This window comes from Solanum lycopersicum, chromosome 5, assembly GCF_036512215.1.
Source record: "Solanum lycopersicum chromosome 5, SLM_r2.1".
NCBI classification, from domain to species: domain Eukaryota; kingdom Viridiplantae; phylum Streptophyta; class Magnoliopsida; order Solanales; family Solanaceae; genus Solanum; species Solanum lycopersicum.
Window position 1 is genome coordinate 1,565,164 of NC_090804.1, and position 24,419 is coordinate 1,589,582.

A 24,419-nucleotide genomic window follows, 5' to 3' on the forward strand; every position below is an offset into this window, starting at 1 on the left:
TTATTTTTAATATATTCTCCGGACTCAGCGTCAAATCTTTAATGCATTTCAAGTGCGTCTCCAAGTTATATAATTCTCTAATAATAGATCCCGACTTTACTGACTTCTATCATAGTCACTCTATATATCGTTCTAATTTCGTCCTAATTGTAAAATTAAGTTATTCCTACGAATATGGGGTCAAGAAAACTTTTAATGCGTTTCAAGTGTGGCTCCAAGTTATATAATTCTCTAATAATAGATCCCGACTTTATTGACTTTTATCATAGTCTCTGTATATCGTCCTAATTGTAAAATTAAATTATTCCTACGAATATGGGGTTAAAGGAAATTTTTACACCATAGACCCAAAATCAAAGCTCACATCATTCGAAATATGGTACAAATATTACAAGATCAAATAGTACCAACAAATTTATCATTACCACTTTGTTGTACTAATACTCATAACCTTGATAAAGAGATCGCAATAGTTTTTTCACCAGAATTGATTTTATTATGTGATTTTGAAGAAAAAGATATGGAGAACAATTGATATCGAAGTGTACTTACATGAGGATAAAATTATTCGGTATCTATAGTTACGATGAAAATTGGATTTATTCGTTAGGACAAATGTGATTCTTTTATGCACTTTTGATCAATTAAAACTTTTAATCTGTACATTGATTCCAGATCTAAATAATTAATCTATGCATAGTATAATGTTTCATAAAAAAATAAATCAGAACTATCAAGACATAGATAAAAGATGAAGTTGGCAAGTGTGTATGGGATGGTTACATTAAATAATGTACATTATTGTTTTCTTCTCAGTTATTTTTACTACAATCTCACTAAACACAACTAGAGACTATATATATATATATGTATGTAACTGTAGAATTAACTCGAAACGGTACGAAGAATGAGAGTGAAATAATTCTACGTAGCTGTTAAAAGCTGTATAGGAGAGAAGAAAGGTTAAAGAAGAAAATTTGTACAAAATTTTAGGGAACTCAGCTCTTTTTAGGTACCTTTGGTCGTGATTTCATCATGCTTGCTCTCCGAGCAACGTCCCACGCCTTCTGAGGTGCCAACACGCCAGCCTGAGATGCGAAAAATGACTCATAACCGGGTGAATCAAAAGCAAAACCAGTATGTTTTGATCTCTGTCCAGGAAGTTGCATTATGGCGTATCTCCTTTCTTCATCTGGAGAAAGCTCGTTACGGATCTCTAATAAACCAATCCTGCTGTTGTCGATTTCGTGCTTGTGAATTTCCTGAACAATCTGGTAATCATATGGGGAAAACCATCTTTGTACCCTGAAATGAAGAGACTAGATACTTAGGAACGCGAGTAATTTTATCGAAGCAAGAGTAAATCACCAGAAGAAAGGAAAAGAAAAGTGAAATTTGTCAATATGAAGTTCACCAGGTGAGTTCCCAAACATCCACCATGTAGGTGGAGTTCGACTACTCGTGTCCTTAAGAAAAATCAGAACCGAAAAGGTTATTTTAACTGTATCAAGCAGGATGTGCTGCCTATGGACTTGCAGCGTTAGTGTTCAAGCAATAGGTCCATCTGAACCTAGTATTCGTTTTAACCCAAGCATAAATTTCTGAGTGAAAATTGACTACAATTGCAACAAGTATATTGTCCAACCCATAATTTTAAGAACATACTAGTAAGTTTGAACCCATAAAATTTAAAATCCTGAATCGTTCTTTGTGCAGCATAGAAAGAACAAACAGCAAAAAATAGATCTATATTGACAATGCGAGTGAGACAAAATAATATCTCAGTTGACTCACATCTGTTCCTCGTTCCTTAAAAACTATATGAAGGTCAAGAAGTTCTGGTGCACAGCTTTTATAGAATCATAATCAGTAAAACAGAGTGAGAGACAACCCTTGAGTCATAACAATGCAAGAGAAGAGATAATAAAGATTGGTCGTACAAATGATATTTCATGTGAAATGAAAATAAAGTCGTTAAGACATAAAGATGACTCGTGGAACAAGATTTTCCGCAAATGTGCTGGCATTAGTTATATGGGGACACATTTTCCTGTAGGGAATGCAATTGCTTTCAGATATCTCGGCAGTCAGTACATTGTGAATTTACATTTTCATTCACGGTTTTATTTCGACAGTGATATATCCTTGAGAGGCAGCCTATTTGTGAATTTGGAAGAGAGTTTAAATTGAAAGAACAATCTAGCAAAATATGCTATGCGGCAATGTAATACATGATATTAATTCCAAGAAGTAGAAAATTTACTCCAGAGACTTACCCCTGATATAGGAAGTCAACAAAAAGTGCAGCAACTGGTACGAGAAGCAGCGCAAGGTAGAAGTATAATGTGCTTATCAGAACAATGATGACTAAATAGATACCCTCCTGTGATGAATACAAACCAACCACATTAGAAAGTGAATTGATCTTAGGAAGCAATACCAAAACTTGTGCGGAGACTCACCTGTTCTTTGTGCAAGTGGATACCCGAGTAGATAAATACAAAAATGAACCATAATAATATGCTCCCTCCAACGCTAATGTGATGCCATCTTGTAATTGTGTTGCACATCATAAGGAGACGTAAATTGACAGTTACAACAACACAGGTGTAGGCCATTGTACTGACATCCCATAGGCCAAACATCTTGCCAGATGAATTCATGCCCTTCGTACTCGAATGGATTACAAAATTATACAAGATTAATGATTGATATACTGCAAAAAAAGCCCAGGTAGCCACAACTCTCCATTTGAAGAATGTATTTCTAATTCCTTCTTTGTATAACTCAGGATATTTCTTCGAGAGAGATGCACTGACATCCTAAATGCACAATAAATGTGTATAAACAACAAGAAACAGCATCGTAGTTAGAGAAACAATCATCACTGTCATACATCCCTAAAACTAAAAAAAAATGAAAAGAAATCAGATACCTTCTCAAAAAGCCCAAGAATAATAACAGGAAGCGCTGTGAAGATCACATTGTAGAGAGACTGGAACCAATCATCATAGAACCTTTGACCAGAGAATCCAGTGCGGAAGGTAAACCAAAACTGAGTGAGTGTAAACATCAGATTCTTGTAAAAGAAATATGTCACCACCTGCACATAAAACTTCCAGATCACATAACCACCCGTACAGACCATAAAAGTTTGCAAAGAGCAGACCGGATGAAGGTAAACCTTGCATATTCTAAGATATGACCAGCGTCCATGGACAAGCAATAAATCAGTGAGAAAGCGGAACTGAGCTATTGCAAAATCACTAGACATCACTGCTTGCATTCCCTCCTGTCCACTTATTCCAACACCAACATGAGCAGCTTGAATCATACTCACGTCATTAGCACCATCACCGATACTAAGTGTAATTCTCTGAGCCCCCTTCCTAACCAAGCTGGTTACCTGAAAGCAATCGAGAAGTTGCTAAATATGTTCTGCCTACAAGTTTTGACAATCAAAAAGCTCATCCTAACTTCACAAACATAAGAGTATTTTTATTTGCAACTCCCAAGAATATCACCAGAACTCTAAACTGTAACGCTGACACTCTTGAAGAAACCAAAATTGTTGATAATGAAATGTGAACCCCGAAAGAGCATTTCAAGACATACATATATGCTAATGTTATTACAAAGTGATACAGCGAGATAAGGAACAGATTTGATGTAACATATTATAATATGTGTAAAATTTTACGCTGCGAGGCAGATGTGACAGACGAACTAAGAATGCTACCAATTGATGAAAGGGACAGATTAAAATTGGTGACTCCATCCATGTTTGTAGTTAAAAACATGTATTGACGTGAAGAAACTACAAGCCGGTTAGACAAGTTCCAAGGTGGCCTAGGACCGCACCTGAGCTTTCTGTAAAGGAGAAACACGACAGCAAACCACTGCACTGCAATTCAAGCTCAAGTTCAACAACATTACACGAAGATTAGGGTCTAAGGCATACATTAACACCTTCCCATCAATTACTAGCGCTAACTTTGGTCTAGATGCTGAATGGAGAAGCTCTTGCGCTTCGTCATAACATCTCCTCAGCTCATTCTTGACTGTATCTTTCATAAAACGAGCAAGCTCCACTTGGTCACCCTTGTGAAAAACAAGTAATTGTTAAATATTGCGGATTTTTCAACTGACAAACAAGAAAATCAAGAAATGCTGCTCAATGCTCACTCTCTCTTCCACTTCTCTGATTTCATCAGTTTCTGAGCTAATAACAAATTGTTTCATGCTGTTATTGATCAAATTGCATGCTGCAATACACAAGAGAATCAGGACAAGATATCACATGGAAAATAAATAACAACAAATTGTAGACTGCCTATTACTTATACCAACCATAAGCAATGTTTATTGCTGTTTCCAGTTTATCCCCAGTAAGCACCCAAATCTTAATTCCAGCCCTTGAAAGAGTCTCTATGCAGGCAGGTACACCTTCCTGAAGCTTGTCTTCTATAGCAGTGCATCCAATCAATACAAGATCCTTTTCTATCAGTTCTGACACCTGCGTAAAGCTACACATTTAGAAAAATAATGACACGTAAATAAGCACTTATATCTTATCCACCAGTAAAATTCTGGATGAAGTATAGTAAAATAAGAAGAGCTCTAGGCAGAGGAGGATTTAACTGGGTGGCTGAGGAAAAGACACACTGTGATGAACAGAGAACAAAGTAGTATATCCTATCTATTCTGGCTATAAGGGCACTAAATGCTACATCAACAGTAGACTTTACACAGAAGGCTATCTGGAGAACTAAAGTTCCCATAAGGTAGCTTGATTTGGGTGATTGTTCCTTGGGAAGGATAATATATTGAAAAGGATTATCCTCTCTGCGCAACAGATGCTATTGCACGAAAGGGAGACAGATTCAGTTAGCCATCTTTTGTTATTCATTGCTTGGTTGCCAAGGAATTGTGAAACCTGGTGTCTGTTCATCTAAAGATGGACAAAAGGAGTTAAAACATGTTCTTTGGTGCTGAAAGGGAACATTTATCCAGAAGAACAGGAGGAACTTATAGTTTTAGGCTATAGCTATGTGCATTTTGTGAGTGTTACGGCAAGCAAGAAAGAACAGATGCTTTGAAGAAAGAAGCTCCTCGGTGCATCAACTGAAATATCCTCTCATTTTTTTTTTGGTTTGATCTTCAAAATGTGAACAATGTAGATTAGTGTTAGGTTTTATCAGCTCCCTCCATTTCTAACAACGGATGCTCTTTTCAGTTTGTATATATCTGCAAAACTACAGTAACTTGGTGCTATAAGTGATAATATGATACCTTCTTTTAATGAAAAGAGAGGAGAGAGAAAAAAGAGTTCCAAGCTACAGTACATTCTTTTATTGCTTATTAACTATCTGGTATCCAAAGTCCACTGGCCAACTAATTCTTTTTCGGGTAAAAGGACCAAAAATACCCTTAGACTATTGAAAAGGTTTAAATATACCCTCAGTTCATCTATTTTGCTAAAAATACCCTCCATTCACCATTTTGGGCTTTTGGCTCACTTTTTCCATTAAAATTAACAGATTTCTCTTAAAGTAATTTATTATTATTTTTTTTACATGGCAGATTTTTATTTGTTGAAATTAAAACCCCGCCTTCACCCCTATATTTGACCCGCCCCATGACCCAATTCCATAGTCTAGGGGTATTAACCATCAGGTATTCAAAGCCCACTGGTCAACCAATCCAGATTCATACTGAGTCGGACCACTGAGGGTCGCTAGTGCACGGTTCGAATCTCGGTGGATATTGGGCCCACCCTCTACCCTTCTCCACTTAATACCAGGCTTTTGTCAGAGTTCTAACTTGTGATGTGCTCCTAACTCACACCTCACAAGCTGCACTCTTACCACTAGACCAAAGGCGTCGGGGGCATTACTAATAAGCTATTAATGAAGTTTAATTTACATCAGCCATTCTCTGGAATATATCAAACTATACTTTGAAAACAATTTTGGAATCTGTGTCTGGCACCTTGAGCCGGAAGGATAATAATGGAAGGAACTGTTGATACTCTAGACTACATGCTGAACAAAAACAACCATTGCCAAAAGGGACTAGTGAATTTTCAAGAAAAGAAGAATTTAACTGCCAAACAATGAATTAACAATCATTACAAAAGATCTCCTCCTAAATGTAACAAATGTGGAAAATACAACAGCAGTGTTTCTTTTGATAAGGTAATATAAGGAAAATATAACAGCAGTGTGAATTACAGATACACACCTCATCCAGTTTCTTTTCTCGATCTCGAATAGAAGATTTTGCTTGAATGAATTTTTCGTTCCAACTTTCATACACATCAGGGTTTAGATCTCTATAAGCCAAGCAAAGTGTACGGAGTCCAGCAGCACCAAATTGCTCCAAGTGCTCCCTAGTTCTTTTCTTCAAATCACTTTCTCCATCACGCAACCTCTCATAAATAACATTATCTGCACCCTGTCAAAGGAGGTTGTCTGATATTTTCTAGCAAGTAATCCAACTAAAATATCCTTCTTTGTAAGTGCTTACCTTGCAATAGAGTACCAATCTACCATCAGGATAGCGACATACAACAGACTGACGCTTTCTCGTACTGAATACAAAAATAAGGACAACAGTCAAACCTCATAGGCTCATACCATCAAACAGATAACGCATATAGAAAGTGAGAAAGTCCAAACACCTGTTGAATTCAAGGACATTCAAAATCTCATAGGGAATATCTTGGATCTGTCCCATCCTCTCAACGTGTGATTCACGCACATAAATCAATGTTGGAGTACGTCTGTAAAAGTGTAAATTTAACAGCGGACCAGAAACAAATAGAATAGCAGGCAGTAATAATGACACAAAATAAGCAAACCTAAACTCTTCACATAATTTGATACCTTAACTATGTATTAACAGACAATGACTTCTGCTAACTGATCTACCAGAGAATTACTCTTTCAATCAATCAAATACCAATAATAATAGTCCCTTACCTAATTTTCCACCCAGAAAAATAGCATGCGATTAAAAAGTTGAAACCTCAAGAAAATAAATGCCAATAATTAAGTTCAACCATCACAAGATTTCTCCATTCCCTGTTCACTCTACAATTAAATTCTCCTACCCCCACAGCAAACAAGTCCACCACCCACCAAAATGGTGATTATTATGCTTATCTAACCTGGACTATTCTTGGACTTATAGTTGTACAACAAAATATTCTGTAAATGTTCTTAATAGTTAGCACCAGAAACAGAAATTCACTTTCAATTGAATCTCTTCTTTCCATGCCTGAAGAAATTAAGAATAATAAGATTTAAAGCAAAAGTTTTACATGCACTCTACCATAAAATGGTCATTGGTCTCACCACTTTAACTTGGAGAAAACAGCAATGCTCAAGTTCTTTAGCCAAATTGTCTATGTTAGTTACCTCCTAGGCTTCCATATATATATTCACATTATTAACAGATTCACAACGAAATTATATCACTTCCAGCAGCATAATGTAGCATAAATTCTACTTTATCTTTCTGATAGGGAAAACTAAAATTGTAAGTATCCACGCACTTGTAAAAGAAGAAGCCAAAGTTCTTTGCTGCTGCAACCAAAGCAGCTTCATCAGGAGAAGCTGCCTGATATCGTATTTTTTCTGGGGTCTCCTCACCTTCAGGAAGCACGGTATGACATATAGCAAGGCATCTGAAAAATTCCTGAACAAACAACCTTGGTCATTGTTAGGTTGGAGGTCTGTGAGCGCTAAAGAAGAAATTGAGACTGCATTTTTGTGAAAGTTTGCACCATATCAACTCTAATGTGAATGGGATATTTACATGCAAAAGTTACTAACCAAGTTATATACTCCCCAGAAAAATCCATATACAAAAGTTGTAATAAATGTTCACCTTTTCCTTAATATATGGCCCCAACATATTCCCCATATAAAAGAAAACAACAATCTTTATCACGTCTTCTCTTGATAATGCGGGAAAGATGGGCTTTATATCTAGAAATTGTTTATATAAATGTTCACCTTTTCCTAATATATGGCCCCAACATGTTCCTCAAATAAAAGGAAACCACAGTCATTATCAAGTCTTCTATTGATAATGTGGGAAAGATGGGCATTGAGTTTAAGGCCAAGGAACGAGAAAGGAAATCAATACTGCAATGAGTTGCATACTTATATAATGAAGGCCACAAAAATAACTAAATATAAAAAAGAGCAGAAACCAAAGGATAGGAATAGAAGTTTTTTATTTAACTAAACAGTGCGACTTAAACTTCAGCTATATCTGATTTTAATAACTATGTTAACAACAACAAAAAGGCCCCAAGTAAAAAAGAGACGGGGCCAATCACAACAACAGCAGTCACTTTCAGGTGTTTTCTTAATCAGCAAGTTAATGATATTTCATTGTTCAAACAGACACTCAAGCACAAACCAACTGATTTTCATGATTTTATTCCACCATGATAATTCAATAATATACCTTGCATGAATCAGGATGAGGTTCATTCCTCCAGGCACCGAGCATCAGCCGAGCATCATCAAAATTGAAACCTTTTTCTCGTGGCTCGTCTGATGAATTGTGTACCTATCAATTCTCTAAATCAAGACAATGCAAAGCCATCAATCCTTTTATATATTATCCCTAAGATGTTTACCTCAACTCTTGTTCCACTTCTTTGTGCAGTTCCCATCTCAATTTCTGTAATACCACTGCCATATATCTCTCCTCCAATAGAACACTTGAAGAATTCCATCAAGTTCCTCGTAAGGGTTCCAGTTTTGTCAGAAAATATGTATTCCACCTACCCATAGAGATCAATGATTAATGATTCGAGATTGACAGTTAAAAATACAGCGTAAACAAGAGTCAAGGGTAAACATGGACACACTACATTGCGAGCAAATTAATTTCACCATACTTCTAGTCACTGACTCAAAATTACCTGCCCAAGTTCCTCGTTCAAATTAGATGTCCTAGCCTGTGCAGGGGTGTTACTCTCAGCATGGTACATGTGTAAGTCATTGTTGATGAACTTTGTGGATTGAATAAACTTAACCATCTGTAAGTGAAAACCAGAGAAAAGATAAGAAAAAGAGAAAAAGATACTACAAAATCAAAATTCTGCAGATACAACAACAAAAACTGTCATAAGATCCACCTCAACAGAGACATAGAGAGAGATGGGAATAATTGGTGAATAGAGAGTGATTAAGGTGAACATGGTCAAAGCAGCAACCTGAGCACAAAACAAAAGAGTAATTAGAAACAAATACCAAGAGAAGACAAAAGAAACACTGAGAAGTTGCAAGTCAAGAAAATCAAATAGTTACCACAAATCTATTGTCGGGATTGGATTGCGCATCTGAGCTGCTTTCAAACCGTAAATAAAAATATTTCTTATCTATGAAGATACCACTGCAAAGATCCAAGCAACCTTTTCAACACTGATGGGAATATAAAGCAGTGTTCTAAAATTGGCAGGTAGGTTGTAGAAACTAATCGAACCTGCATATAGCTCCCAATAGACACATGCTGAATAGAACACTAAAAAGAGTTAAAATAAGCTTATCAAGTTTCTTCTCCAAAGAGCTTCTCTTGGAAGGTATCTTCATGGAATTCATCATAACCTGCAGTGAAAAGGCAGTTGACAATTTGCTTAGAATATAAACCTAAGCAAAGGAAAACTCAGGTCACAAAGCAAAGTAATAAATATAACCCAATTGAATGTTCATCGAAGAGAGGATGTTCCTAAATGTTTACACAAAAATATCCATGAATAGAATAGAATTGTTACTGAACTACTTAATGGCATGAGTAACCTACTTATGGCCAGCAAAATGAACCTGCGCTCCCAAGAAGAAAAATAAAAGAGGAAGAGGGCAGAGAAAGAGAGAGATAGTGTATATGAGTGTGTGGTAGCTTATAAGTTAAAATACAGAATTGATACCTTTGTTTCATGCCCTGTGAAAATGACAGCCCCAACAAGATACTCTGTGTTTCTCAGGCTGCAGCCCTGTAAAACAGAGATAATATCAAGAAGTAAAACACTAAGACAAATTCAACAAGTATACTTTCTCTGCATCAGAGAAGAAGTATAGCAAAACAGCAGAGGAACTCCAAATGTAATGCACAAACGGAAAAGACAAGGCCGCAGGTCATTTTTACATGAACCACCAATAAGAATCAATAAACCAGAAGTTCTCCATTTTGATAGTACTAATCACAGTCTTTGTAAGAACGAGAGAGAGAGAGAGACAGACAGACAAAAGAAGAAAAATAAAAACATGGGAAAAGGTACCCTTAATAGAAGTTGATTTGGACCGAGTGGCAAGGTTTGCTTTTGAATAATCAGATTGCCAGCAAAAGTGTATAATGAGTTATTAGGTTGCTCACATTGTACTTCTCCTGGAAAAAGAAACATACCGGGACACATCAGACAGAACATCCATCAAAGGCATATTCGTGTGTGCATCAGAATCAAAGAGTCAAGATTTCACTTAAGACGTATAACGAGATCATTATGTGACATATACGATAAACCAATAGCATATCTGTTGATAAGTATCTGCAGTATATCACAGATACCAATCTAAATATTATAATTTGTTTGTTTGCAGTAACATATATTTGAACATGAGTGTGTTTATGTGGACAGCATGTTAACAATTGTTCAACTTTTAACACCAGTGTCAGAAAATAAGTATACAACAGTGTATGACCTACTGAACTTACATGCTAAGTAAATAAAACTAAACCACTATTGGTGTTAAAAGTATGTAACCAAGATAACATCAAAAGGCATGTTTCACCGATTTTGATGGTTGTCATTGATTCTAATTTCTACCTAATCTGATGCTTAGGAAACAGGAAAAGCAAAAAAGATAGATTGAAGGAATTCAGCATGCCTATTTCAGACACTAAATTACAATAAAATGTTAGCAAATTCAGGATGATGGCATTTGGACATCAGAAAGTTCACATACATGCATGATTGTGCAGAGACATTAGACTGAGCCGCAGCTGCAGAGAAGACCAACCTGTAAATCCAGAAACTTTATCGGGAGTCACATAATCCCAGGTTTTCTCTAGTGCTTTTCTGATCTTTAAATTAGTTTCACCATCCAAATTTGCGGTCTGTAGTAATTCATGTAGAAATAAAGAGAGAAGATGGTAGAGATAAGAGACCAGTGCATTCATTTATGAAGTAAAAAATTATTCCTCCCGAAAATAATCCAAACCAAGCTAGTTTTTTTCATAAAGGAAATTATAAAAGATCGTATTGATCAGATCAAGTACAACCTCAATATAGCAGACTCCATCAGGGTTTGTGCTGGCAAGAAAAAGAAGGTCTGCAGGAAAGAACTCATCCTGTTTAACCTGCACAAGAATAGCAAACTTATACCACCTAAAACTCTTCATTCAAATAAAGAGTATTTCCTATTTTTGTCAAAATTTCACAAAACAAATTCCGTTAGGAACTGCAACTATTTCTGAGAATGAGATTTGAATTCCTTCCCGTAAAATTTTTGCTTAAGACAGAATGAGTGGAGCGTGTATTTGAAAATTCTCCATAATCATCTGAGAAGGTCTACCAAATTTAATGACGGCCAGATAGTTATATCCCTAAGGTAGTACCTCACTGACTGAGCTGAACAAGCAGATTGGTGTCTGTCTATAACTCTTCAGATTCAACCCCACAAATATACGGACTTAACCATTATAAATTTTAGAGATCAGATTCAAAGTTCTCAGCTACTAAAGATGAGATTCCAGTATTTATCTTATGTTTTGTTCAATGATGTGTAAAACAGCATTCTTGAGTTGTGTTCTACCAATTCAATATAATGAGAAGACAGTCTTAAATTTATGATTAGGTAGGTCAGCCTCTATTCACAAAGCAGTTTTGGAGGTCACTAAATAGCGGATTTTTGGTCTTTGACATGGCAATGCCCAACCAAGGATGGAGTAGAGATAATGCCAGTAAGGGGCAGGTAAATCAATAGTCTAAATCTTTCTCAAAAGAATTAAGAGGATGCCAGTACCAACTATTCCGCATCTTCCGCAATGCATGTGAATCCATCCACCAAGAGAGAAATGTACAGTAATATGAATTCTTATATTTTAGTAATTATCTATAGCCACCAATATAGCTCATTCAAAACCAGCATTTAAAAGGCCATGCATGTGACTAACTGATGTCACAACCAGACATCCATCTCTGACAACATCAACAGCAGATTCTCACATTTTTGCAAAAAGAATCCTATCCACACAGCTTTGACTTAATACAAACTTTCTCCTTAGATGACTTGTATTTCAAGAATTTGAGGAGTGGAAACAATCTCTTTCCAAAATTGCAAGTAGAATGGTGTTGCTTCTCTTTCTGGTATACGACCACACTCTCCTAGCTCGCACTAAAGCATTTAACTAAATAAAATTAGATTAGCTAGATGCTTTTTTGTTTGAACCTTAAGTAGTTGGATGTCTCTCCAGATTTATGATCAAAATAAAATCTCTTCTGGAACTATGAGATCAAAGAGTCGGTTAGCGTTTGGAAAAAGTAATATGTTGGAAACAGTTGAGCACTTCTCAACAAAATGACAAACAATAGAAATGTGCATTCCATTTCTTATTTTTATAAACTGGTTCCGTCTGTAAATTCCATTTACCTAGGCTATCCTGGTACTTATCTCCAAACATGTCAGTGAACTAGGAAACTTGTATATATGGATCAGTCAAAGCAGAGAAGAAGATTCTAAGACGTGATTGGACCCATGTTGAAACATAATTGATAATTAAAAACAGACACAGGTCCATGTGAAATAGCCATTAACATAATAAACAACTAACAGAAGATAACCTTCACATAACAAGCTAACAAAAGATAAGTCTTATGTCAGAATACAGACAAAACAAAAGAGCTCAGCCAAGAAAGCTGCATAGCTTGTTGGATATTGCACAGAACGCCATCTACCCTACAAACCCTAATGCAAAAGAAAGAACATAATTGCAATGACTTCTTTGTACATTTACACTTACTCTCACAATATCTCCAGCTTGCAGCTTCTTCCAAGGTACACTGACCCATTGCTGATCTTGAAATACATCTATAGAAGTATTGTTAATTAACAAGTCATTCTGAAAACGCTTCTGCAAAAGTACCAAAGGAATAAAAAAAAAGAAATGTAAGTGAATAGGTCAAATGCAAAAGGGAAAACCCAGTAGTCTGTTAGTCTATCTTAAGAATGTCATAAAAATGACATTTTATGAATCATATGTATGGAGGAAAAGGAGCAACAGTACTCACCCAATCCTCCCAAGCCTCCTTAATAAGAGAGACAAGAAGCACCAAGCTCAAAGGAAGCACATTTGTTATAGGACTTACGGGACTGCAACACAGCAACACTTTTCAGAAATCAATACACAGGAAGCATAGCTCATCTAATACAATGTATCAATTCACTTGTAAAACAATTTTTGAGAATGATTTTCCTTTTTTCGTGAGAATGCTTCTAAAACAATTTGCAAGATGATTTTTATCACCAGATCACCAAAATAAAGAGAAATTTTCTTGTTATAGGCTCAATTTCATTTCTCGTGATACATTAATCCCCCAGTTACTTTCTTTTTTTATGAAGAAAGTATCCCCCACTTACTCTCATGAGCACATCCCCTATTTAACATTTTGGTGTTTGGGGAGACATACATGAAGATAACAGAAATTCACGTACCTGACTGGAGTGCATGACAAAATTGAGATCATAAGAAAATACAGATTAGCCACCCGCCTGAACTGTCAGTATAAAAAAAAGGGTGAAGAGATAAGATGAAGATAAATAGAAAAACAAACATTGAATCATACAGCTGATTGGGTATTCATACATACAGCTATGTAATAACTAATCTAAAGAGAAGAAACATCTTTACTGCTTTTTTTTTAATAGATACAGTGGCACTATATCTTATTCTAGTTTTTCCTGAGCTCTTTCTTCACCAGTACCATATAGCATGCATGAACCTATTTCAAATCTTTATAGTTACTCAAGAAACTTCTCTCTACATCCTCTGTTGATATATCTCAACATGGTATACATGATTTTGTTCTTCCAGGAAGTTATTGAGGATCATGTGACCTCCAACGTATGAACTAAAACTTACAGTTTAAGCTTGGTAGAGATACAGAGATATTAAATGGCTGAAAGAAAAAATAGTACACAGTATGGGAGATAAAAGAATTTACCTGTTCAAATAGACCTTTTGGCAAGAATGTTATGATGTCATACTTTGTAGTCGACACAGAATTTCCCTGAAAAGGGAAAAGGAATTCACCACATTGACTCAGGTGCAGTTTAACACGTATGAGGAATATAATGGAAAGTGATTGTATATGGACAGCACTAGACAGCATTTGGAAGCTCCTTCATAAAGGATTTAAGTGATCCTGATCAGTCCAAGGCAAGTTTTGTTGCTTACAATCTATCTCTTCATAGACAACGAAACTGAAACTACTTTTATTTGGACTTCATTACGCAACTTATCTTTGAGAGCTTTCTTGATAAAACAATTAAGTGATCTTTGTCAGCGTAAGCATGTTTAAATTGCTTCCTAGTGGACCTTAGCAGATTCACAGACAAAGAAACTGAGCTACATGTTTCCCTTTTTCTCCTATGTCAACTTTACCTCGATAGTTAACTTACATCACCAATGAGGGCCTCCACAGGAAGATGAGCACACTTACAAAATACATTCTAAATGATTTAACAGCACTGGTTTTAGGACATAAGTAAAACAGCTAATCAATATAAGAATGCAATGACATTTTCGTTGTTTCTCTTTAATCAGGTAAAGTTACCAACAAGGAAACTGCCATACACCCTTGGAACGAAATTTATGTTGTACAACACAATATCAGCAGAAAATTGTCTAGTCACATTGCATGTGTAAGCTGTAAATCTAGGTAAAACCTGATGCATTAAAAAACAGCAGATAGAAGAAACACCACAAAATCTAAAAAGCAATGAGAAACATAGAATAAACTAGAAATTGCTTGGAGTACCCAAATACATCCTGTAGTTTGCAGCAACTAAAATAGCATACTAGTAAAGGGAAAAGGAAAAAGGATTTAGAGCCTGTTTAAGTAAGTTGATTGTAAATAATTGATAAGCATAAAGCCCTAAAAAAGTAATTTTATAATAAGCAGTTATACATTTGTCGAGAATGAGGAACGGTTTAGTAAGCCATTGATATTTCATTGATTCTTCATTAACCTTGATGTAGCCATGTTGAATTGGTATGACAACAGTTTTGGTACTTCGTGTGAATTCTTGAAGAATATACTAAAAATAGTAAAAACCTAGACACACCATACCGCATACTTTCACGTTTCCAATACTCATAAACAAATCCATGTAACAAAGATTTTTGTTACGAAGTTGTCATTGTGCAGGAGATCATGGGTCAAAAAGTGAAAACAGTTTCTTACCGAAACTCAAGGTAAGGTCACACACAATTGATTCAACGTAACCTGATCCTTCCCCCAACACGGAGGGTAGCGGAAACTTAGTGCACCGGAATTAACTTTTTGTTAAACCCAGAAAATACAGTAAAACTCAAACATTTCAAGTCCTTACCCATCGACCAATTCCTAGACCAATATCCACCCTTCCAAACCCATGCATTTGATTTGACGATAAACACACAAATAAAACAAAGCTTCAGATTATCACTGTTTCAAAAACATATACTTACTACCATAATTAGGCAAGTAAATGAAATGAAAAGAGTTCATAACGAAAGACCAAGTCATTTTGAATAACTAATTCACTATTCCATCATCAAAAAAACTACTTTATTCATCATAAACCCAGAAACACAGCAAACTCAAAACATTTCAAATTCTAAACCCACATGCACCATTCTAAAGCAAGGCATTTGGTCATAATAAACAAAAAAACACAAAATTTAACAATAATTAAGAATAGGAAATCAATAAAAAGTAAAAAACCTTGAATTTGGCGAGAGAATTTGCGTCACGATCATTACAAAACACGGTTCGATGACCAGGTGCTTGTGGTTGTACTTTACCGAGACGTATATTTTTAGAAGAAGCAATACGATTCCTCATCGCTGCATCTGCACCTCCCGCCGATCCAGATCCTCTCCATCCCCCCGGCATCCTTCTCTGATCTCGGCGGAACAAATATCTCTTCCCCGAACGAACACAAACGCTTTGATCTCCACCGTAAACCTACACACTTCGCCTTCTACGTCGTTGTTATCACCGGACAGATTAATTTCCGTCTACAATTTCGCCGGAACTACGTCGTCGCCGGTGCAATTCTTCTTCTTCCTCCTCCTCCTCTTCTTCTTCGTATATTTTGAAATTGTAAATTAAGTTGAAGGAAGTCGAAGAAGATGAGTTTTTCAAAGATAATGAATTTTTCATATATTCAAACTTTTCTTCTTCTTCATAGGCTTCAAGGACTTCTCAACCATTTTTTCTGTTTTTCACATTTTCTTAACCGCGTTGAAGAAGACAATATTTTTGGGGAAAAAAATACGAAAAAGGAAATATTAATTCTTTTATCTATATTTTCTCATTTTTATATATATATATATATATGGAATTTTACGTGATATATTTTGTACACAAATTATAAATAAAGAAAAAATAATAAAATAATAAAAATGGTATTTAATTTATGTGTTTTGATTCGATTTGTTTTTTTCTTAATGTACATATAGAAGTGAATCAATATATACTAGAAGTGATTAATATAATTCAAATCAAATGAACAAAAATAATCCTTATTAGGCCTATTAATATGTGTACTTCACACGTAAACTATGTAAATTACAAAATAAAAATTATTTTTATATTGTTACCTGATTTTAAAATTTCTAACTCTTTGAATACATAGGAATAATTAGAAGAAAATTATGATTTTATAGTAAATTATATATAAACGTATGGAAAAATATTAAAATAAACTTTAAAAATATTTTCGATTAAACTATGTAGGTATTATAGGAAGAAGATGGCAAGGGTCTTGCTTTACTTTGACCAAAAAATAAAAATTAGCATTGTATTTAGCTAAGAATTATACTAGTCATATTTGAAATAACACTAATAAGAATAATTTTGTTTCTATTGTGTATTAGATATTAAGTTCTAACTTTTGTAAATATTTTAAATTTTCATCTTGTAAGCAAGATTAATTTATATTTGAATGGAACAATAGCTTGCCTAACAAATTTTCCTATTTTTTATTGAATTAATCAAATTCAATTTTTTTCATTCTATCTCGAAGTATTTATTAAATCAAATTATTATTATTGTTATTATATTATGATTATTGACTTGGCAAGGAACAATGACGTTTCCATAGTGCTAGCGTGCGCACAAGGTGCATTGTAACTGAAAGACCGTTGAAATTTTCTGGTACGTAGCAGTTATTGGCTTTTTCTAATCGTAAACATCGTGTTAGTTAAGGTGTCGTCAATTTTCATTTCTATTTAGCTTTATATTTTTTTTAAAAATGATTGATTGATTTATTCTAACAAAAACAAAGAAAATTATATATTATATTTTAAATATTTTTTCTTAAATAACTACTAAGAAAGGTTAAAAAATCAATTTAGATTTTAAATTATTAAAACATAAATAAAAGTAGTTTAGTAAATACTCGACCATTGAATTTTACTTGACACACTCATTAAGAAAATAATTATTATTATTATTTGATGTATTTTACCAAACTATACCTATAAAGTGATGTCTTGGAAAATGATTTGAAAAATAAGTATTTACTATCCAAGGTAAAATATGAAAAAGATTATCGTCTTTTTTTCATATGTCAAATGTGATGAACAAAAGTGAAAATCTATTTTAATTTTAAAAATAAGTGACAAGTAAAATGTTCTTCATATGTCAAATCTGATGAGTAAAAATAAAAATCTATTTTAATTTTAAGAATAAGTGACAAGTAAACTGTGAACGAGGGAGTAAATTATTAGTAGTATAATATATTTAGCAATGGAACAGCTTTAAAATGGCAACAACTCTTAAAAATCGCAACCCTTTTCCATTTTTCAAGGTTGACTCACTAGAAACTAGAATATTTGCCATCCTTTCACGCAATGACATTCAACTACAATTTATTTCACTCGAGCATTTGACCTAGCTACTCTTTTGTATGTGCACGGGGTAAAACCTCCGCTTTTATGAAATAGCTCGTAAATTACATAGGAAAGATAATCCGTACTTGGCAAGCCCGATGTTACGAGCTTGATCCAGAAGGTTAATTCCTTGTGCTTTCGCTGACAAGGGGTTTCGAACTTGAAACCTCCCATCATATAAGTCCTAAGCTCAAACCACTGGATCACCCAAAGGTAATGTACTATATCTTTAAATGGTATTGGCTAGAAACTTGAAGATCCAAAAACTTGCAGGCATCATTCATTTGGTATAAAGTATATTGTCTTAACTTGTTGAACAATCGAAACACAGAAACACTGATTTTCCCTATTTACAAGACTTGATGCTATCTACCAATGGTTTTAAGGACGGGACAGACCACTTTATTTAGCTACAACTTCAGCATACTAATACACCCAATTCTTTACCTATTATTAAACAAGCACTTTCACAAGAATACTTATATGGTGCCTGCCACAAGTATAACACGATAGACGAACGAAGTGGAAAACGTGGTTGTCTGTTTATCAGCTGTACTAGACATTCAACAATTTTGTGCTTGATAAAGATACTGGATATAAGCTTTCAAAGAAACCTGGACTGGTCTTGTGTTCTGGCAATCACCAAAAGAGGGAACCTTCCAATGAACTTATTATTAACCTTCTGATGCAAATTTATGTTGTTCTTTCAAAGCCTCCACCAAGCTGCATATGCAACCAATCTGGTGATGTTCCCCTGGTATATTCCCTTGTAGCTTGTGAACTGAATGCCATAGCATTTGTATCAAATGGCTGCTGTCCGAACTAGAAAAATTAAAACAATACGTCATTTGTTTCGAGTAAGAATTGAAATATGAGAAGGAAAACACTTCACCAAGCACAAATCGATGTGTTATCTCACTAATATTTTCCATAATAAGTTCAAAGAATAGAACTACTCCCCTTGCCTAGTTGTCTTTACAATTATTGACTCCGTTTTTCTTTACATCTTATTATTTTATCAGAAGCTAATATTCAATGCACTGCTTTCTCTGATTCACACAAATTGGCAATCCCGCGTGGATAAAGTGTGTAAAGCGATTTAAATAAAAGACATCCAGGACAAAGGACCAAATTCAAAGAAATGAGTACACCACCAGTCATTTTATCAGAAAATGTTCATGGTCGCAAATCTTTGTATCAGAGTAAGTACTTTTGCTAGCCCATAAACTTCAAAGCGGTCCTAAACATATTCAGCTAAGTCTCAGAAATATATCGTAGCAATGAAAGATGTTTATCCAGCAAGTATTACTTCAAGGTGCTAATGACGAAACATTAAACAAGAATAGCTTGCTGAATGCAGCACAATCAACTCAGTTCCCCCAAGAACTAAAAGGTGGCCTGTTAAGTACTATAATCAAGGTTGCCAGGTACATATTTATCCACCCATTTGCTGAAAAAGGGCAGATGTTAAATTAGACACAGAATCACCCCTATATGCAAGTAAGCAAGAAGGTTGGTGAGACTGCACTGAGTTGACGTTGCTTCGACAAAAAAGTATGGTGCAGTTTAAGAAAGGATACACAAGACCAAGGTGGGTCACTCTACCAATTAGTCATTGATGTGTCCTAGTACAGAATGAACTGCAGGACTGACTTCATACAAAACTTACATCTTTAGATGGATATCCCTCTATGCTTGGCATTTTTGAATTAACTGCTTCAAGCTTCATTGATAAGAACTGCAGAATCAAGACCACAAATTACCACAAAATTCTCACAATTAGAACACTCCAACAGCAAACAAAACAGATGCTAATACACTTTTTTTGTTTTCCTGGGGGAGGGGGGAAACATACCTCAACCTGGTGTTGTAATGATTGAATATAATTTATTATCTCATCAAGAACAAGAGCTTTGCCAATAACCTGTAACCAAAACAATCAAACTAAGTTTCTCCATCTCATTTCAACCAAAAACATTAATTCAGCTTTAGATGTTTATTTATTACAATCATATTTTTCATTGGCAGCTTTTTTCTTTTATCAAGTAAAAGTTTTATGATAATAACAAGGCCAACTTGGCTGTATATATGTGATATACCAAAGAGGAGAAATCTACAAAATATGGTTCTCTACGGAAGACACTCAATCCTCTAAACAAACAAGAACTACGTGGGTATTCCAAAAAAAACAAGGGATCAGAGATTACTCTTCAGTTGAGCAAAGTTCATTTCGACCCCTTCAAAAGCTCTCTTATTCTTCTCTTCCCAAATGACCCACACGAAACAAAGAGGAATAACATTCCAAACATTATGCCTTCTTCTCCTTTTGCGTTGTATATCATGAACAAAGAAGCTTGAATTTCCACCTTCCCACTACATTAATGTGGCGAAAGCCAGTTGCTTTTGAGACATTTCTAGGTTCACTCTAGATACTGTAACCAAAGGAACACCATTTGTCTAATTTTTTTAATAAGTAGGAACATTTGTTGTTTTAGTCATGGATTGTTTGGTCAGTGATGTGATAACTCCCCAAAATGCCAGACTCATCATCAAGGCCATGGATATAGCAATCAAGATCTTTGAGTCAAGAAGCACAAAATATCAAATTGGGCTGACTGAGCTTTTCAATTAGGATGTAGCTAAAGGACATTAAGCTAAATAGTAGTATCTCATGTAACCGTTAGTATAAATAGTTTATCTTTAGGGTTTTGGTTCATTAGTATTTGATCATGTGAAGATACTCCTTGTGAGTTTATGGAATTGTCCGAACCTCCTCATTGGACCCTCTTGAGTTCTTCCCTCGTAAGAATCCATGTATGAGAATGAATTCCCGTCTCACTTGGATTATAGTTTGTAACTGAATGATAAGTTGTTTTCATTATTTTCTATTAATACTTAATCCTTTCTTTCTTTTTAATCTATTCCCCCTCCTTTCTAATTCCAATTGCATCCTCTCAATTCTATATAGTTTTGAGTAGATTGCTCAGTTTATACATTCTTACACTTAAACTGTTATCATAAATGAGAGGAGCATGATCTGATATGTAAGCAACTAAAGAGTGTGGGCATGGAATATACAAAGAAGTCCATGTGCTTTTGTTAAAGAAATTAGTTCAAAATTCAAACAAGGTCAAGTTTCAAGAAATTAACAAAAATTGATAATTTTTGGATCAGACAGGTTCTTATTTGAATACGACAACCAGAAAGGCAACAAATACAAATACCAGTGTTCCACCAAAATAATAACATGGGACAAGTGCTTTACTTATCAACGACAAAATAAAATATAAGTTCCACCTAAATTACATGGGTTGGCTTTACTTGTCAAATAAAATACCATGGTTCAAGAGGTTTGCTTGACAAGTAATTCATCACAAAAATGCTATAGCCAAATCTTCTCAAGAAGAATAGGTGTACTTGAAACATTTTCTGTTGGAAGTTGGACTCTATCCTTCACTCAATTAGTACTTCCACATAAACTGAAAGAAAAAATTGTGAGGCTTTGTCTGAAGTTCACTATTGGGAGCAGGCTTTGCTAGTGAACCTAAAAACTATGTCATCTCGCCTAAAGGTGGGAACTCCAAAAGTTTTAATATCAGAGACAGAAAGTATTTAATCAAGTACCATTAGAAAACAGAAAAAACAGCAGATGAAAATCAAGCACTTCGGATTTAAACAGTGAAAAGAAAACTGAAGGTGCAATAGCGCACCTTATTACAACCAGGGACTATATCTTGGAGGACTTTCATCCTCTCACTTATCTTCTCTCTCCTAGCCTGCAAAACAGAAAGTTCAATCAGCAAGACCATATATTTCATCTACTACCAGCATTTCATATCATGTCAAAGCTGTTCCAACAACAGTCTAAAATTGACACTTGACTTAGAAGAGAATAAATTAGCCAAATTACTCTTTCTGCTAGACTGTGACTATCAGTAGCTTGACCCCTCCTTGCCCGCACGTGAATGTAATCTTTTGGCGGTTCAGCAGGCTTTGCAGGTTGTTCTGCAGATTTCACTGAATTCCCTTCCCCGTCACCTCTAGCTTCGCAATTCTCATTTGATCTTGTAACCTTCATCCGCTTACTAGCAGATTCAGTCTGCTCAAATCACCAAACTAATCTTAGAAGTCCAAAATTAACAAGGCAGAAGAAAATAATCAGTATTTCTCACAATGCACGATTCAATATGAGATATTTGATTCTACATCCAATCAATCAATTAATTACAATCCCACACTAGTTAGAATCTGCAAACAGATCCTCCACATACACCATTCTGTTCGAGCCCATTTCATCCCAATACTGACAAATACTTTGTACTTCGAATGAAGATTCCGGTTCTCTAAAGCTGGAGAATAATCAAATGTCTAATCCCCTCGAAAGTACTTCGTAAACAAGAATCAGGTAGAACAATGAGAACAAACCAACAACAACGAAAGAAGAATCAATCAATCAACGTACTCTACCCCGCCTTCTCAAGTTATCTTCAGTTTTGTTTTATACTATACTTATAGAGCTAGCTACTCAATCAGGAAAATAACATACGCTCAGCAATAAAATTGCCTAGCATGACTTCATGGCAAATAAATATCAACAAACTGTACATTAGAATTCAACTTACATCAACAGCAGTTTCTACAGCTAATTTAGTAAGAAAATGAGGTAATTCGATAGAATACCAAACTATAATAGATTTCACTAGCATTAAGGCAGCTAATACGGCAAATTATTAGAAAATTGAGGTATATTAGATAGAATACCGAGCTATAATATAACTAACTAACATTTAGGCAGTTAATACAGCTAAATTAGTAGAAAATTGAGGTAAATTAGCTAGAATATCGAGCTACAGTACATTAACTAACATTTAGACAGTTAATACAGCTAAACAGAAGCAAAATGAGGTGAACTAGATAGAATACCAAGCCATTGCCGCTAGTGGAAACTCCTTTAGCTGATTCATCATCCTCGTTTCGCTTCCTAGCTGCACCACCACCGCCGCCACCGCTGTAATTATTAGTTCTCCGGTCTAGAACCATAGGATCATTATTCCGAACATCATCACTCACATTCTGCGGCGCAGCCGCCGTAGACAACGGAAAACTATACGGCGTCTCACCTTCACCTGCATTGATCGGAAACTGCCAGATCTCAGATAAATTAAACGGCGGAGACTGAAATCCTCCGGCGTGGTTCATCATGGAAGCTTGTGGATCCATTTCAATACCCGATCCAAATCCGAAGCGAATGGTGAATTATTAGGCATTCACGTAGGAAATGTGAATGAGAGAAGATATATATAGAAGCTCTGTGTGTACAAAAATGGAAGTTGATGGTGCGTACTGTACCTACTGGCGTATAATAGCGACCACCACCATTAGAGAGAGAGAAGAAGAAGAAGAGGGAGACTCTTTGTGCAGTTGAAAAGAAATGACTTTGAATAAGGTATTTTCGGAGGGTCCAGTTACAGCTTTTATTTTGTCTATACGTTATTAAAAATATTTATTTCGAAAGTATCGTTTTTATTTACGATTTTCAAGGGATATATCAACAAAAAAAGAAGTGAACAGGTAATTAAAGACGGGGAAGGGTATTCTATTTCTCCTTTGTATGTTTATCTCGGACTCTACATCATTCAATTATCACCTATTAGACTTCTTTTCCTCCGACTAGTAGTGTCTTTCTCCTTGTTGATTGTATGAACAGATTGTTTTTTTTTACTAAAGGAATAAATGTAGTTGAATGAAATATCATGATATTGAATTAGGGTTAGACATACATGTTATTCAACTTTATTGAGCGGTAACAATTAATAATTATCATGCTTTTATAAATGGTGAAATCAGATTTTTATTAAAAAATTATAAAAAAATATATATATACAAAAATAAAATAGGAGATATAACATTTATTTTATATATGTATCATATTTTTTTTCTATATAATTTTTCATCGATAGATCGAGATTAAAAAAAAACAAAAAATACCAAACTTTTTGAATTGTCAAGAAATTAAGATTAGGAGGTACCTAATGGCTAGGATTAGAGCCAATGGTGCTGTTGTCAAGTAGTAATATAATTAAAGTATGTGGGTCTCATTTAATTTGTTAAAATTTGAGAGGGTCATTTTCTAATGTATTAATCTTTTGGGTTTTGTTTAAGTAGTAATTAAATTAATGCTAATCATTATCATGAAAGGGAGGTTTAATTAACATTTTGGCATAACTAAAATTTCTTTG

General features: G+C 34.9%; 2 protein-coding genes across 3 annotated transcripts; both read right to left on the minus strand.

Moving 5' to 3' along the window:
- Positions 1-720: 720 nt before the first annotated feature.
- On the minus strand, positions 721-16,589 carry LOC101248674 (phospholipid-transporting ATPase 3-like). 2 transcript variants are annotated; one of them, XM_004238693.5, is made up of 27 exons: positions 16,007-16,589; positions 14,243-14,308; positions 13,734-13,795; positions 13,310-13,391; positions 13,042-13,152; positions 11,302-11,379; positions 11,040-11,136; positions 10,301-10,407; positions 9,950-10,015; positions 9,508-9,629; positions 9,333-9,417; positions 9,161-9,238; positions 8,945-9,061; positions 8,657-8,803; positions 8,482-8,586; positions 7,559-7,701; positions 6,683-6,784; positions 6,529-6,592; positions 6,244-6,456; positions 4,351-4,516; positions 4,186-4,265; positions 3,862-4,101; positions 3,185-3,406; positions 2,936-3,103; positions 2,463-2,822; positions 2,277-2,383; positions 721-1,305 (listed from the first exon to the last, which is right to left on the minus strand). In XM_004238693.5, exons 1-27 carry the CDS (start codon positions 16,175-16,177, stop codon positions 999-1,001), a joined length of 3,666 nt encoding a protein of 1,221 aa, XP_004238741.1. In that variant the 5' UTR covers positions 16,178-16,589; the 3' UTR covers positions 721-998. The 2 variants fall into 2 exon arrangements, with proteins under 2 accessions (XP_004238741.1, XP_019069588.1); XM_019214043.3 differs by having other exon boundaries at positions 13,734-13,790; positions 16,007-16,586.
- Positions 16,590-18,431: 1,842 nt separating this feature from the next.
- Positions 18,432-23,822, minus strand: LOC101248972 (transcription factor BHLH094). Its single transcript, XM_004238694.5, has 6 exons — positions 23,104-23,822; positions 22,091-22,279; positions 21,891-21,956; positions 20,036-20,104; positions 19,850-19,918; positions 18,432-19,002 (listed from the first exon to the last, which is right to left on the minus strand). Exons 1-6 carry the CDS (start codon positions 23,398-23,400, stop codon positions 18,874-18,876), a joined length of 819 nt encoding a protein of 272 aa, XP_004238742.1. The 5' UTR covers positions 23,401-23,822; the 3' UTR covers positions 18,432-18,873.
- Between the last annotated feature and the right edge of the window lie 597 nt (positions 23,823-24,419).